Below are 15,826 nucleotides of genomic sequence, written 5' to 3'. Positions count from 1 at the left end.
AAACTGAGAGAGAGGCAACAGAAAAATTGAGTACAACTAGGAAACATGTGTGCAGCTCCTGTGGCCTCACCTTGGGGCAGTGCTGGCTGAGGGGGCAAGGCAGAGTTGGGTTGCGGGGGCGGGGGCGGCCCTGACAGGCCAAAGCGTAGTACTGACACGTCCTCCACAATGAGGGGGTCGTTGCCATGGTCAAAGGGGCAGTAGTCGCCACGCATGCAGTACCCACGCTCTGCAAACACCCAGGAATCACCACACACACAAAATTAACAAACAGAGCAAACTGCGTGCTCCACGTCGGGTGGCCCAGTTTTGTTTTTTTCATTTATTTGCAAAATCTGGCTAATTTCTAACAGCCTGATTTGAATGTCACAGATGCATTGATACATCTTTCTCAGCACACTGCACTACAGGCATAGATAGTGCAGTGGATAAACAACACAAAAATGGGAAAGGAAACTGTTACTAGGAGCCCGATATGCTTTGCTTCTCCGTGATGTCTGTAAAAAGGCTTGCGCGCTTTTACAGACACTAAGCAAAGATCAAATGAGCCGGCCCATCTCTATTGCCTGGAGGGCGCATAGGATAACATGCCCCGCGTGTGTTAGAACTGCCGTTGAATGTTCAAATAGAAAGAAAACCACCCATCTCGAACGACCATGAAAAAACGCAGGTGGGGGGGCTCGTGTGGCAACAGTCAATACCGATTTTAAGGGCACGGTCACGATAGTTGGCACGCGTGCTATCTCGGCAAGCATCAGTGCGCTTTCAACACAAAGGGACTGTGTGAAAAGAGCACTTCTCCCTGGCGAAGCCGTATTTGCTTACACTAACATTTTGTAGGAGTTTCGCAATATCGGATCCAAAGGAGTTGGCTGCCAGCCTTACTTTGTACACATTATAATTTGTTGCTATTGCATTCAACGCACCGTCGTGTTGTTGCCAGGGGTAATAAGTGAATAACAAAAGCTACGGTTTCGCGAACTCGAGGCGCAAGATGGAAGCCCATGACGAGTCGACCTCCTAAGATTTGTCATTGTCACCGTGGTGTCAGAGAGATTCAATCAACTCATAATCTGACATCTCCTTGGTAGTGACGACACAGTGGTCCACATTTGAGGAGGGGGGAGGGGGGGAGCGAGAGAAAAAGAAAAGCAAAACTTAACATCCTTGGGGGCCCCAGCATGCATGCACAATGAAACCATGCATGCACACACGGCATCACAAATGAAGATCAAACGACATGAATACACGGATACTGCTGAAAACTATTCAGTAAAGCACCCTCCATATGCAGCGCAGTCCAACATATGTGACGCTAACATGAAGCGTGGCACTGCCAATGCAAAATTAATTTTCTTTTTTTGTTCTTGCTTTAGAGGGAGGGAGGAGGGCACATCCATATATGGGCCTATGGTGGCAAGAACGGCGGCAACGCCGGCTCTTGAGGCGCAGGTCTACCTGCCCGCCTCGCGCACACCCGCCCACAATACCGAGCGCTCGCTCTCGCCTGAGAGTCGCCAGGGCCACAAGTGCACCATGCGCGCCTCTGCCGCTTTGCCTTTTGTCGCAGTGGGGCAACCATGGACGATGCACGCTCGTGCCAAAATGGCAAAATAAGAGCCAAAATTTCAAGACTGTCCGTTTTAAAAACTCGTTATATTAAAGATCTTACTGTGAGGTCACAAATACATGTGCTTCTATGCAGTAATGACGGGGAATAGAAAAACTTCATTATACCGAGGAAATCGTTATACAGAGGTTCGTTATAAGCAGGTTTAACTGTATCTGGGTTCATTACATCAAGATTTGAGTGTACACAGCTGAAGCCCTTCCTTAATTTGCACCATTCATCAATGCAGGCCTCGAGCACATAAAGAAGATGCACGTGGCTATACTCATCAAGTAAAATAATCTTCTTTTGACATGAACACTTGTAATGAAATCAGCGTATCAACATACAGTCGAACCTCGATTATAGGAGTTGCAGGGGACCATGCAAGACCGCCGTATAATATGGGTGTCATATAATAGAAAAAAAACCAAGATAAGAGGCAGTGACACTAAGCCTTGCTTAAAAAAACAGGTACGGACCGCCTGAATAAGCCCACAGCACGACCTCGTGCCTCTGCAAGGAAAGTTGATTAAATTATTCTAGCCAGTAGCAGCTAATGACAGCATTACTCAGTTGGAGGAGGTGCGAGCAAGTCTTTATTCTCAACATAAAAAAAAAATCAAACCTAACGCGCATGTTTCTACCAATCTGCGACTCCAGAAAACGCTCTGTGTGCTGCCAACACTGGTCAAAATAACAAAGATGGCTGCACCTAACAAGGCGAACGCGGCACTTTTGCTTGGCACTGTGCTCAAGTTTCTTGATTGTGGCGTCAGATCGCGTGGCTTCGTCGAAGCGAAAGGATGCTGGCCGCGAACCGCTTCATTCATAATTATTGGCATAAAGGATTTCACTGGTGAAACAGTGTAAATGGTTGGGCTGCGCGGGCAAATATCGAGCCTTTTCGGCAAACTGCATCAGATTTGCTTCAAGTTGAAGAACCTCTTTAGTGAGCCCAGGGTTGAAGAAGGCTACTGCTAACGTGTAACAGGCCTTTCCGCTAGGTGCTAGCACTTTCACGTTGCGCTGCTAACAGACAAGGCTTTAACAGTTTTCGAGGTACCTGCGCTGCGACTCATACTACCGATTGCATGTATCATTGAGTTTGGTTGTCCTGTGAAAAACTGTATACGCATGCCATTCAACTGTATGCATATGTACCCATGCAGTGGAAATAAAAAAGTCCCAGCTTTGCCACAAAGGCGAAGCAATGAATGCGACAGCAACAAGTTGGAAGGTCACGCGCAGAATGGAAAGCAGATCGAAACGTGACCCAGGTTTCTCACACACAAATGACGCACGAAACATACTCACAAGTACAGATGCACGCGAATAAGCGACTCAGTTGTTACTTTGCTGTGTCTAAAAGAGCGCGCTTTTTGCAAACGGAGACTGCAATGATTGCAGTGACCTTTGTGCGCCCGGTAACTACAACAAAATCGTTTCAGGTAAAGCCCGAGGCCAGCCAGGACGTATGATCCTCTCTTTCTCCTCCTCCTCCTCCTCCCCCCCACCATAAGAGAGAAATCCCCGGAAGAGAGGCGAGGATGGCGCATCACGTCATAATGATGTCATGGGTTAGTGTGTGGACACAACCTCCTCGCGGCTCTTTGGGGGAGGCGGGAATCGTTTCTCCGACCGGTCGAACGATCGCCATGCAACGGGGGATGTAGCGGAATTTTAGGTTGGTCTCTGGCCACATTGTTGCCCTCTCTGTCTGCTGCAAAATACGATAGCGGCGGCCTTTCCAAATTACGCTATAGACTTGAAGGCACCGTCATGACGAAAATGAGCGACGAAGCAACTTTTTTTAGATGCGGAAGCATCTTATACTCGCGCCTTGTAGTGCGCCGTCCGCGCCATCCGCACCGCTTCTCAAACATTCGACAGCTGACGCGCGCGCATGCGCCGTCGCGCCGTCGCCCACTCTTCCACCATCTGTGCATCTCTTCCTCCTCTACACACCGCGCGCGCTTCACTCCTCCACCATCTGTGCACCCTTCCTCCTCTACACACCGCGTTCGACATCTACAATTCTCCTGATTCTCCAGTGGACGCGCATGTGGCGTCGCGCTTCGAGAACATTCAACAGCTGACAGCGCATGCGCCGTCGCACTGTATATATACTCAAGGTCGGCGCCCGCTCGCTCAGTTGCCGCTGGTCGGTTCGTTTGTACGGCGCGTCGACGTCCAAGGTCGCGGTGAAATGAATTCCAACGAATCCACAAACACAATGATCGACGTCCCTTCGACCAGCGCCGCCCTTTCGCATACGTGTGTACGTGTTCACTCATTTAACACCCCCTCCTACAACCACGTTAACCAATTTAGCCATCGACCCAAGTAAGTCGCAATTTAACACCCCATTTCACAACCACGTTAACCAATTTAGCCATCGACCCAAGTAAGTCGCACTTTAACACCCCGTTAACCAATTATATGCTCCGCATCCTCCTCAGTGTTCCCCCGAGGGAAGCTGCGGGCAATTTTTTTTCCTTTCTCTCGTGAAACAATACCCTTGTTTGACTTGATTGACATTCATGCCAAGCGCTATATTCTCTTTTCTTTTTTTCCTTTGCAGTGGACTCAAAGTTGTTTGTTTTAGTCTATTGACTTTATTATTTTTCCTATCCACAGAAACGTTTTCTCAAGAACAAAAGGCGAACTTTCAGAGATGTTTCAGAGATGTTTCGGAGATGTTTCAGAGAAGTTTTCGCAGACCGAAAACATGAAAATATCAGCTTTTCAGCCAGCTGAAGCTACTCTGTGTGGATAGAGCTGGAACAGGTAACGATCCTAGATATGCATGAACGTGATAGAGGCACATGTAGAATTGCATGAACTTCCGGGAGAATAAATTCTTCAATCTAAGACATCACTCTCTAATTTTCTGATCGCAAACCAAGCGGAACGCAAGTTCATATTTTGCACTCGTGAATATTTGGACGTTTGATTAGAGTAAATGTGCTTTTTTTCTTTTGGATGGAATCTGAAAGTTACCTGAAAGTTGTCGTAAGATGCGGGGTCGGCGTAAAACTGTGTCGTATAACCCAATTTTTCAATACATTACTTCTACAGGGATTTTGCAGGCACCAAACCGATTCGTCATAAAATGTGGGTTGTTGCAAAACCAGGGGGACATATAATCCAAGTTCCACTATATGCACTTTGTTGGGAACCGATACAATGCCAATGTCGATACAATGCTTCTTGGACATGTCCAAGAAGCAATGAACAGTCGTGAGCCCACTGCACAATGTGCTCAGTCATCATGTTGTGATGGTGATGACAATGCAGTTAGCTCCCTTTCCTGGGAGACCGTTGCCATTGCCACAAACGCTGTTTGTGGCAATGGCTGTTTGTGGCAACACATTACATTCCAATAAATATGATAAATAAAAGCACATGGGTGTGTTTTCATTTCACACCCACCAAAGTGAGACCATGTTACTCGGGAATCAAATACAGCAAAACGCCTTTTTTCTCCTTCCAAAGTGTGTGTTACAGTACTGCAAGATCCCGTATTCCATTCTCACTCTGGCCTAAGGCCTGCGATATAGACGTGCAGTACTTAGTAAATGAACAATTTAAAGGATATTTAAAAACAGCGAAACTGGCCTTTTCAGGCACTCACCATCGTAATCTCTGCAGCGCTTGGAGGCCTTAGCAAGAAAAGTGGTAGAACTCTGTCCAGCATCTGATGATATCGTTGTTGAGGTGGAGGGTGGCGGCTGTCCTGGTCTATAGTCAGTGTCCCCATGTGGGGTGTCAGGAGCACGAGACTCTGACGTGGAGGAATTCGTCGTTGAACTGTGCGTCCCCGAGCTCCGCACCTCCGAACGTTGGCCCCCATCTGCACAAGCATTCGTTGCTCAACCTAATGCCAAGTTAAGGGGACACTCAAGAGATAAATGATATTTCTCACATTAGTAAATTACTCTTTTACATTCCAAATTCACCACACTTACCCCAGGAAGAAAGAAAATAAAATATGAAAATGCTGGTGGTGACGCCATCCTTAATCTCCTGCACCAACTGCCATAATGTTACGGTGTCATATGTTTTGGCGGCATCTATTTGGTCACATAGATTTCCTAACCAGTAAAAATGAAGTACGTTGTCCTCTCAGGAAGCCATCGACTTAACAGACTATGATTCAACGAATTTCAATGAGCATATTGAAACGCATATTGACGATGTTCCCACGATGGCTCTGGTAGACACCGGTGCAACAATATGTTGACAAAATATTGTCACGCACCAAGAGCCATAGAGACAAGACAGGAACAGCGGAGAAAAACACGAGCGTGTATCTTCACACTAAGCGCTAACACACACTTCTTCGTTCTCTTTTCCCTTTCCAGCTCGCTAGGGCTTGCCAGCTCACAACTCTAGGTGGCATTATTCCCCCTTGCATTAGAGCATCGACTTGATGCTCATACACAAGGGGACAGCAGGGCCCATAAGAAAAAAAAAGGGAAACAATGCTTATAGAGCACAGGGCGTATGCAGGTACAAAAAAAATGTCTGTGGTTGGTCATAAGAAAAAAAAGAATACACAGTTCAAAGTTCGTTAGAGACCCAACGGACAACGTAAAAAAAAAAAGAAAATGTTTGCTGCCCGGGCACAATAAGGCGAGTATCACCGCGTAAAATAAGGTTTTAGGCGGACGAAATGCAAAATCTCTGTTCGTGGTGAGTGGCGCTGGGTCATTGCCGAGCCTCCGTCTGGAATAAACTCATAATTGACCTCATTCAACCGCCGTAATATTTTGCAGGGTCCGAAGTACTTGCTCAGGAGTTTCTCGCTGAGACCTCGCTGTCTAACAGGAGTCCAAATCTACACTTGGTTGCCAGATTGATAGGTGACTAGTTGATGGTGGATATTGTACCTTCGTCTTCACATTGCTGAGATCTTATGTGCACGCGAGCTGGTTGACATGCTTCCTCTGCACGCTGAATGTAATCCTCGACATCAGGAGTTGGCACATCGTGCTGGTCGATGTCACAAAGAATCATGGCGTCTAGCATGGTTTGCACGTCTCGACCGTAACTAGGCGGAAGAGTGCGAACCTTGTCATTTCCTGGGTTGCAGTGTTGTATGCAAACGTTACGTACAGCAGGATCTCGTCCCACGTTTTATGCTGCACATCCACGTACATGGAAATCATGTCCGCCAGCGTTTTGTTCAGCCTTTCTGTTAAGGCGTTACTCTGGGGGTGGTATGCGGTTGTCTTGCGGTGGTTCGTGTAACTGAGCTTGAAGATGTCGTCCAACAGTTTTGCCGTAAACGCTGTCCCTCGGTCAGTGATGATGAATGACGGGGCACCGTGACGAAGCACAATGTGGTGCATGAAAAACTGGGCAACTTCAGATGCTGTACCGCGTGGCAATGGCTTCGTCTCAGCATAACGCTTCAAGTAACCAGTTGCGACGATGATCCACTTGTTGCCGGAGTGAGGCAAAGGAAACGGTCCAAGGAGGTCCATCCCAACTTGGTCAAACAGCGTACGTGACGAGTCAATGGGTTGTAGGAGGCCTGCAGGCTTTACAGGTGGTGACTTGCGATGCTGACATTCGCGGCATCCTTTCTCGTAGCGTTTGACACAAACTGCGAGTTTTGGCCAGAAATATAGCTGTCGTACCCGGTCGAGCGTCCGCGAGTATCCCACATGGCCGGATGTCGGCTCATCGTGGCAGGCTAATAGGACGTCATCACGAAGATATTGAGGAATGACTAGGATATAAGATCTGCTGCCGACACCGGTGTTTTTCCTGTATAATATGCCCTGTCGTAAGCAAAATGACGGCAACGTATAGGAAACTGGACGAGGAACAGACGTGGTGCTGCCTTCTACATTATCGATGATGGGCCCTAACTCAGGGTCCGCTCGTAGCTTACTGAGGAGGTCCGCCCCACTGAGTGTCCCCAGGAAGGCACTGTTGTCTTCTACAGCTGTATGGTCAGATTCCCGAGGTGCTCGTGATAGCGTGTCGGCGTCTTCATTCTTTCTATCCGACTTGTATACAATGGTGACATCGAACTCCTGAAGTCGCAGAGTCCATCGTGCTAATCGCCCAGAGGGGTCTCGGAGGTCAGCCAACCAACATAAAGCGTGGTGATCACTCACAACTTTAAATGGGCGCCCAAAGAGATAAGGCCTGAACTTTGTAATCGTCCATATTACCACGAGACATTCTTTCTCTGACATTGAATAGTTGGTCTTGACACGTGATAAAGTGCAGCTCGCGTAGGCAATCACACATTCGGTCCCATCTTGTGTTTGCACCAAGATAGCTCCGAGACCAACGTTGCTTGCGTCAGTGCGCACCTCTGTCAGCGTCCTCATCGAAATGACCAAGTACAGGAGGGGAAGACAATTGATGTTGCAGTTCTGCAAAGGCAGTCGCTTGTTTGTCGGTCCACAGAAATGGGGTGTCGTCACGTGTAAGCCTGATGAGCAGCTCCGCAATCTTAGAGAAGTTTTCAATAAAGCGGCGATAGTATGCGCAGAGCCTCAGAAATCATTGAAGACTTTTCTTGTCTGTCGGAGCTGGAAAAGCGGCCGCAGCGGCAGTCTACTCGGGACTGAGCCGAACGGCTGCAGTGCTCACAACATGACCCAGGAACTTCAGTTCTTTGTAGCCGAAATGGCACTTCTCAGGCTTGAGGGTAAGGTCAGCGGATCGTATAGCTTCAAGAACACTCCGAAGATGCTCGTCAAACGTTCTTGAAAAGACAACGACATCACCTAGATAGACAAGGCAACTTTTCCACTTGAGGTCAGCGAGAACGGTATCCATCATTCGTTGGAATGTGGCCGGAGCGGAACAGAGGCCGAATGGGAGCACTCTGAATTCATACAGACCGTCAGGAGTTACAAAAGCCGTTTTTTCGCGGTCACAATCATCGACTTCAATTTGCCAATAACCACTTTAGAGGTCGATTGAGGAAAAGTACTTTGCTCACCTCAGTCTGAAAAGAGAATCATCCACTCGAGGCAATGGGTACCCGTCTTTCTTTGTGACGTTATTCAGCTTCCTATTATCGACATAAAAACGAAGTGTATCATCCTTCTTCTTTACAAGCACCACTGGCGATGACCATGGGCTGCTTGATGGCTGTATTACACGGTCTTGAAGTGTTTCCTTCACTTGCTTTTGAATCGCGCGTCGTTCGGTTGGTGAAACGCGGTAAGGCTGTTGCCGTACAGGATGCGCGTCGCCGTAGGTGATAATACGGTGTTTGGTAATCGATGTCTGACAGATGAACGCACAAAACAGGTGTGGATTTCTATCAAAAGGTCGTTAAGCCTTCGTTTGGCTTCGTCAGAAAGCGTTGTATTTATGTCGACACCCCGGAGAGGTGCTTTGGCATTACCGGTTGCCTCGGAAGCAAAACACTCAGTCACATTGATTACTGGGTAGGCATAGGCGATGACAGTATCAGGAAAAAGGTGTCGGCGCTCGTAGCTGAAGTTTGTAACAAGAACCTCGCAGTGGCCAGCTTGGAGGTCTACAAGGCTTCGTGCTACCCAGACACCTTGGGAAAAAAGTAGGGATCGATTGCTCTCTGCCACCATTTCACCGTGTGCTGCTTTGTTACACGCCACTTGAACCATAACACTTGAGCACGGTGGTATCGTCACAGCATCATCAATTACGCGCAAACATACTCGATCGTGGCTGGGATTATGCTCTGGTGTGGCGCTTTTTGTTGAGAATGTGACGAGGTGTTGTCGAATGTCGATGATAGCACCGTGCTCCCTCAGGAAGTCCATGCCTATGATCAGGTCTCGAGAACACTGACAGAGTACGCTCAAGCTGACAACGAAGGTAGAACCACGAATCTGTATTTGTGTTGTGCAAACGCCGAGTGGCGTGACGATGTGCCCGCCAGCAGCACGAATTGGCGCACTTCAGGGGATGCAGGTTCGCAGACCTCGAAGAGCTCGCCACCGAGGCGAAGCGCATACAAGGGGACATCCTCGCAGCGCGTTCGTATCGCCCCCCTCCGCCCGCCGCGCAGTCAATCGAGCCTCGCTGTGCATGGAACGGCGGCGCAGTGACTTCAGAAGCGTTTAGGGGTAACGCATCAGCATCGTACGCTGATGAGCACGTGTCACGCGGTTGGGAGCTGTCAAACCGCGCTTTAGACCCCTACGCTTACGCGCTCCGTACGGCACACGCCGCCCCTGCGCGTGACATTCCAAGGCAGGAGCACGTGGTTGACGCGAGGCCTAACGAGCGGCGCAATCCAGAGCGAGGACCACCTGATCGAGGCGAGTTACGAGCGAACCGGCGTGGTGTCCGCGGTCCTTGCTATCGGTGCGGCGCGCCAGGGCACATCGCTCGCGAATGCGACCGCACGCCGGGTCAGGAGCAAACGCGCGGTTCGGGAAACGGACGGCGCCGCCGGTGATCCACATGGGACCCCGCGCGGCGATTAGTAATCCTACCGATGCGTTCGGATCACTTGCACCGTCGGTCTGTCGCGCAGGTGATGCCGTAGACTCGCCCGCGCCGCTAATCGAGTTAACGATAGCTCGGAAAAAGTTCGTAGCACTTTTGGATACTGGGGCAAGCGCTTCTTTATTCGGTGACGATGTGTTGCACCATCTCCGCGAACATGAAAGGAGATGTGGGGAGCAGGTGCGCCCAGCCTCCCTTTCCCTTTTAGGGCAGCGCACGCGCCTGGTTGCGGGGACCCCTTCCCCCACGGCCGGCGCGTGCGATTCCCCCCCCTTTCCCGGCGCCAGGAACAGGTTCCCCTCTCCCTCAGCGAGGAAAGGTACCATTCTCGTCAGGGAAAGGGAAATCGGGTCGGGGAACAAAACGAGCGGGCAAACGGGCGCTCGCGCTCTGACACCAGCGACCATCCCAGGAGGACGAACCCGCAGCCCCTCCTGCGAGCCGAGGACGTCCACGACCGAGGTGTAAGCGTCAACACCTTTGTTATCTGTAGTATCTCCCCGCGACAGTGACGCGCGATTGCTAACGCTTAGCAATAAAGTGTTTGTTGTTGATCTGGCCAGTTGCCTTATTCGCCCGAACCCGTAGTAGTAGCTGCAATGAGGCAAGCTACGGTTGGGGGACGTTAACCGTGCACGGAACGACTGTGTGCGGCTGAAACATTAGCTATAGGCTTCTGCGTCAGCCGTACATAGGACGGTCCCCCAACATCTGGCGCCCAACGTAACGAATTTGGCAACGCGGCTAGTTCTGTGGACGCGAGCAAGTGCCAGGGCGCTCTTCCACACGTAGGATAATAGGCATGTCGGAATTCCAAGATTTGTCAATATTGTCGGATGTCGCGTCGCAGAGTGGCGATCCTTTGGCTAACGCGGGGGTACTGTTAGGACTTTCCGACAGCGTAGAGCTTGGTCGTTTCACGCGGGATGATCAGGAGGGTGCAGAGACCGCGTTAGCAGAGAGTAGGCCTACGACGGAGAGCGGCCCGCATGGCGCTCCGGCATCTCGCGACGCGAACAGAGAGGCGCCGCTATCAATAACGGCTACCGTAGAGCGGGGGGCGGCGGGGCCGGGAGAGACATTGGTGGCGGCTGCATTGACACCGGAGGTGGCGTCAATGACCTTGGAGGCGGGTGAGAGAGCGGTGGGGGCTCCGGCGGTGCCCGCGGCAGACACCGAACGGTCCGAGGGCATGGACGTAGACCAGGCCCTTCTGGCCTATCTAGAGGACGAATAAAACGAATTATTCCCTCTTTGCAGTCTCTGTCGTTCGGGGGCCTTCTTAAGGGGGGAGGAGATGTGGGGAGCAGGTGCGCCCAGCCTCCCTTTCCCTTTTAGGGCAGCGCACGCGCCTGGTTGCGGGGACCCCTTCCCCCACGGCCGGCGCGTGCGATTCCCCCCCCTTTCCCGGCGCCAGGAACAGGTTCCCCTCTCCCTCAGCGAGGAAAGGTACCATTCTCGTCAGGGAAAGGGAAATCGGGTCGGGGAACAAAACGAGCGGGCAAACGGGCGCTCGCGCTCTGACACCAGCGACCATCCCAGGAGGACGAACCCGCAGCCCCTCCTGCGAGCCGAGGACGTCCACGACCGAGGTGTAAGCGTCAACACCTTTGTTATCTGTAGTATCTCCCCGCGACAGTGACGCGCGATTGCTAACGCTTAGCAATAAAGTGTTTGTTGTTGATCTGGCCAGTTGCCTTATTCGCCCGAACCCGTAGTAGTAGCTGCAATGAGGCAAGCTACGGTTGGGGGACGTTAACCGTGCACGGAACGACTGTGTGCGGCTGAAACATTAGCTATAGGCTTCTGCGTCAGCCGTACATAGGACGGTCCCCCAACAAGGTTCCAAGGCATCATCACTTTCTTCAGGAGAGCAGCCTGTTTTTCACTTATTATAGAAAAATCTGCACTCGTGTCAACTAAAGCACTGACCTTGCGACCGTCGAGCAGCACTAGAATGTCTAATGAAATCTTTGTGGAACCAGCTGGTGTCGTCTTCGTCGGGGAATTGTCAGTTTGCGGAAGCGTCGGTAGTAGGCCTTGAGCTTGTCCAGTATGAGCGGCCTCGCCCCCGAAGGTTGCTGTGGTTAGTTTTCCCGGTGTGGACTAGGTGACCGACCCTGCGCCACGCTCGAATAGGTACGGCAATTAGGAGAAAATCGCCCTGGTGACAGGAAGCGTGACTGGACTACATACTCTTCAATTTCAGGGGGCCGCTGACTGAACCTGAGTGGCGGTGAGTTCTTTGAAAATCTGCGTAGCCCAATTTGTCAGTAAGAACACTGTCGGTACAGATGCGCAGCTTCGCCACATTGGAAGCAGAGAGGATGTTGATATGGTGCACGCCAGGCGTCTGCTTTCCACGAGATCAAGCGAGGTGCGCTGTAATATGGCGCCGCTTTGACCGTCTGCAGCATGGCTGGGGCCACAGTGGGATGCGGAATTGCAGGTGCAACAGGTTGCCGCAAAGCTTGAGCATACGACATGCGGGGCAAGTCACTGGGCGGTTGATAATCCCGCATGAAAGGTGGTTCTCTTAAGGCATGCTGGATTTCATCTCGGACAACGCTGGACAACGAGGAGATAGTGGGCTGCGAGGGCACTGACAGCTTTGGAGTTCTTCGCGGATGATGGAACGTATGAGCTCTCGGAAGAAATTCATTTGGCCACCGAAAGTTCCCAAGTAGTCCGTAGTTGAAGCGTTGACATGCCGTTCGTATGACAGGGCCCGGTGCCTAAGAGTGCTTTCGATGGTAAAGGCTTCTGTGAGAAATTCTGACACAGTCTTGGGTGGACTGCGCAAGAGCCCACCAAAAAGCTGCTCTTTCACCCCGCGCATGAGGTAACGTACCTCCTTTTCTTCTGGCATGCCGGGGTCAGCTCGATGGAAAAGACACGTCATGTCCTTGACATACATCGCAACCCCTTCGTTCACCAGTTGTATGCGAGACTGCAGATCTTGCTCAGCTCTCTCCCGATGGTCAGGGCTGGCATATGTCCCAAGAAGTCAGTGTGAAGTCTTCCCATGATGTAAGAATACCTGCCCGGTTCTCATACCATACACGTGCGCTGTCCAAAAGACCGAAATAGATGTGCTGCAGTTTGTCTGCATCGTCCCACTGGTTGTGCACGGCAACAAACTTGTAATGAACAAGCCAATCTTCGACATCCTCAAGTGCAGTTCCATGAAAGAGATTTGGCGTTCGCGGTGTGAGTAAGGTGCAATGAAGCGGTGTTGTGCCGTTCGTACCGATTGGGTTGGTGTCGGCAGGGCTGGTCGAAGCTGCCATGTTGTTTGCGAGTAGTCCAAACTCAGGGGATTGCCCTCAGATTCTTCTGCTGGTGCAGTGCACAGGAGTGACCACCGGTACTATGCTTGAGTTCTTGCTATGTGGAGGGGTACGGTGTATAGATTACCGAGCACCTCCACCAGTTTGTCACGCACCAAGAGCCGTAAAGACAAGACAAGAACAGCGGGGCAGAAAGACACGAGCGTGTATCTTTAAACGAAGCGCTAACACACACTTATTCTTCGTTCTCTTTTCTTTTTTCGGCTCGCTAGGGCTTGCCGGCTCACAACTCTAGGTGGCAATATGAAAAATATGGTTTGAAATCCGTGATATCACAGACAATTTCAGCGTGAACATTCAAAATTGCGCTGTGACCTTAATTTTTCCCTCCACTGATGAACCTAAAACAGCGAAATTAACGACATTAGTGTTCTAAGAGGACACTTCAATAATAAACTGATTCACTCCTTCACTTTAGTGTCCTTCAACAGCTGTGAGTGTGAGTAGTCGTGGATTGCAAGAGTAGTGTTGCATGGGCCTGGGGGGATGAGGCTATGTTTCGCGGGAACACACAACAAGACGGTGTGAAGATGACAGGCAGCTGTGTATATGCAGCGGTGTCGTAATGGTGTCGTGAAGTGTGTGGTAACAGTGAACGTTGGACCTGAGTGGTGACCGACAAGCGAGCTACGCACACTCTGTTCGCTATTTTCTCTGCAAATAAAGGAGTCATACTCCTAGACTCCTGACACAGCCACTCCAAAAATATGTGCTACATACAGGGGAGCCCCGAATATACGACTTTCAGTGGACCATGCAAAATCATCGTATAATCGAAAAACTAAGATTGTATGCGGTGACACTCAGCCTTGCCCCAAAAAACGAGTACAAACCGCCTGAATAAGCCCACGGTACGACCTTGAGCCTCTGCTAGGAAGGTAAGCTAAATAATTATTGCCAGTGATGTCTAATGGCAGTATTACATGAAAGGAATCTTAACCTCAAAAAAAATCAAAACTTATGCGCATCTTTCTACCGATAAACAGAGTCCAAAAATTGCCTGCATGTGAAAACAAAACTAAAACTGCGTTAGCAACAGCCTCCCGTCAGAAGAGTCAGACACAGTGTCAACGCTATTACATAATGGCGACGGACCATGAGTTTGCGTAGAATGCCTTCGTGCACAACTGATCTGTGCGCGTTATAATTCGTTGGCTTGTGAAGGGCAACCAGTGGTTTCCCGCTGCTATTATTAACGTTGACGTCGAGTGAAAGTAATATTGAACGGTGAAAACAGCTGCATCCCACCCTTATGTGTGCGGAAACCCGTGACTGCGAGTGCGACAAAGAATGAAGATCAGCTGCATGTCAACTAGGAAAAGTTTCCACAGACCAAAAACATGAAAACATCTTTTCGGCCGGCTGAAGCTACTTTGGGTGGATACAGATTGATTTGGTAACGACCCCAGATACGTACCCACGCGATCAAGGCATTTGTAGAAGCGCATGAACTTCTAGAAGAATAAATTCTCCATTCTAAGAAGAAATCCTGTCCCACTCCCTACTTCTCTAACAGTCAACTTCGGGGAACACAAGTTGATATTTTGCACTCGTGAATATTTGGCCAAGATTTCATCGGAGAAAATCAAGATTTCATCGGATAAAATGTGATTTTTCTTTCGGACGAAATTTGAAAGTCGTCGTAAGGTGGGGGGTCAGCGTAAAACTGTGTCGTATAATCCTCATTTTTATCAAATTATTCTTATGGAGATTTTGCAGGGACCTAACCGATTTGTCGTAAAATGCACGTCGTCGCGAAACCGGCAGACATACAATAGAAGTTCCACTGTAGTCGGATGTCTTGCCCAAAGAAGAATAGGTTCTATCCACTTACCTCTTGAACGATTGCGTGACTTAGGAGATCGTGAACGTGACCGAGAAGGTGAGCGAGAACGACGGCCACTGTGCGAACGATCCCGCGTGCCTGTTGATCGAGCTGCTCGGTCATCACCAGCCCAGCGACTGCGTGCAGTGTCTCCCCGATGTCGGCTGCCTGCATCGTGGCGCCTCCTTTCCGTTGTGCGACGTCTTCGGTCATCTGAGAAACGTCGTCCGGATCGGCGTTCGTCCTCTCTGCATGGGTTACACAATCGTTAGCCCAACTATACAGCATAAATCACTTCCCAGATGTCATCTGTCAAGTCTTCAATGCTACAACTGCATTCCTTAGCCTCTATGTGTATATGCTTCATACCTTCTCCTGCAACCTGAATAAAGAAGGAGGACAAGGCAACTACAAAAAGGGGTCAGGGGTGGGGAAGAGGGGACGGCATGAAGAATTAGATGACTCAAAAGAAGATGAATGCAATTGGGGGAATGAGGGGGGGGGAAGTATTCTAGGCTTGTGGTAACACACTCGAACCCCTTTATAAGAGACACTGATATAAGAGAC

General features: G+C 50.0%; 1 protein-coding gene across 3 annotated transcripts in view; it reads right to left on the bottom strand.

Annotated features, from left to right (window-relative positions):
- Positions 1 to 15,826, bottom strand: part of swm (Zinc finger protein swm) — a 104,568-nt gene that overhangs the window by 58,524 nt on the left and 30,218 nt on the right. For all 3 annotated transcript variants that reach the window (XM_075880662.1, XM_037421072.2, XM_075880673.1), the window contains exons 5-7: positions 15,269 to 15,507; positions 5,247 to 5,465; positions 71 to 229 (exon numbers count right to left, since the gene is read on the bottom strand). In XM_075880662.1, the coding sequence (XP_075736777.1) occupies positions 71 to 229; positions 5,247 to 5,465; positions 15,269 to 15,507 (617 nt within the window). The remainder of the gene's footprint in view (positions 1 to 70; positions 230 to 5,246; positions 5,466 to 15,268; positions 15,508 to 15,826) is intronic.

This window comes from Rhipicephalus microplus, chromosome 2 (genome assembly GCF_043290135.1).
Source record: "Rhipicephalus microplus isolate Deutch F79 chromosome 2, USDA_Rmic, whole genome shotgun sequence".
In the NCBI taxonomy this organism is placed as follows: domain Eukaryota; kingdom Metazoa; phylum Arthropoda; class Arachnida; order Ixodida; family Ixodidae; genus Rhipicephalus; species Rhipicephalus microplus.
Note: the sequence above shows the minus strand (reverse complement) of the source record. Positions and strands in the feature narration are given on the sequence as shown.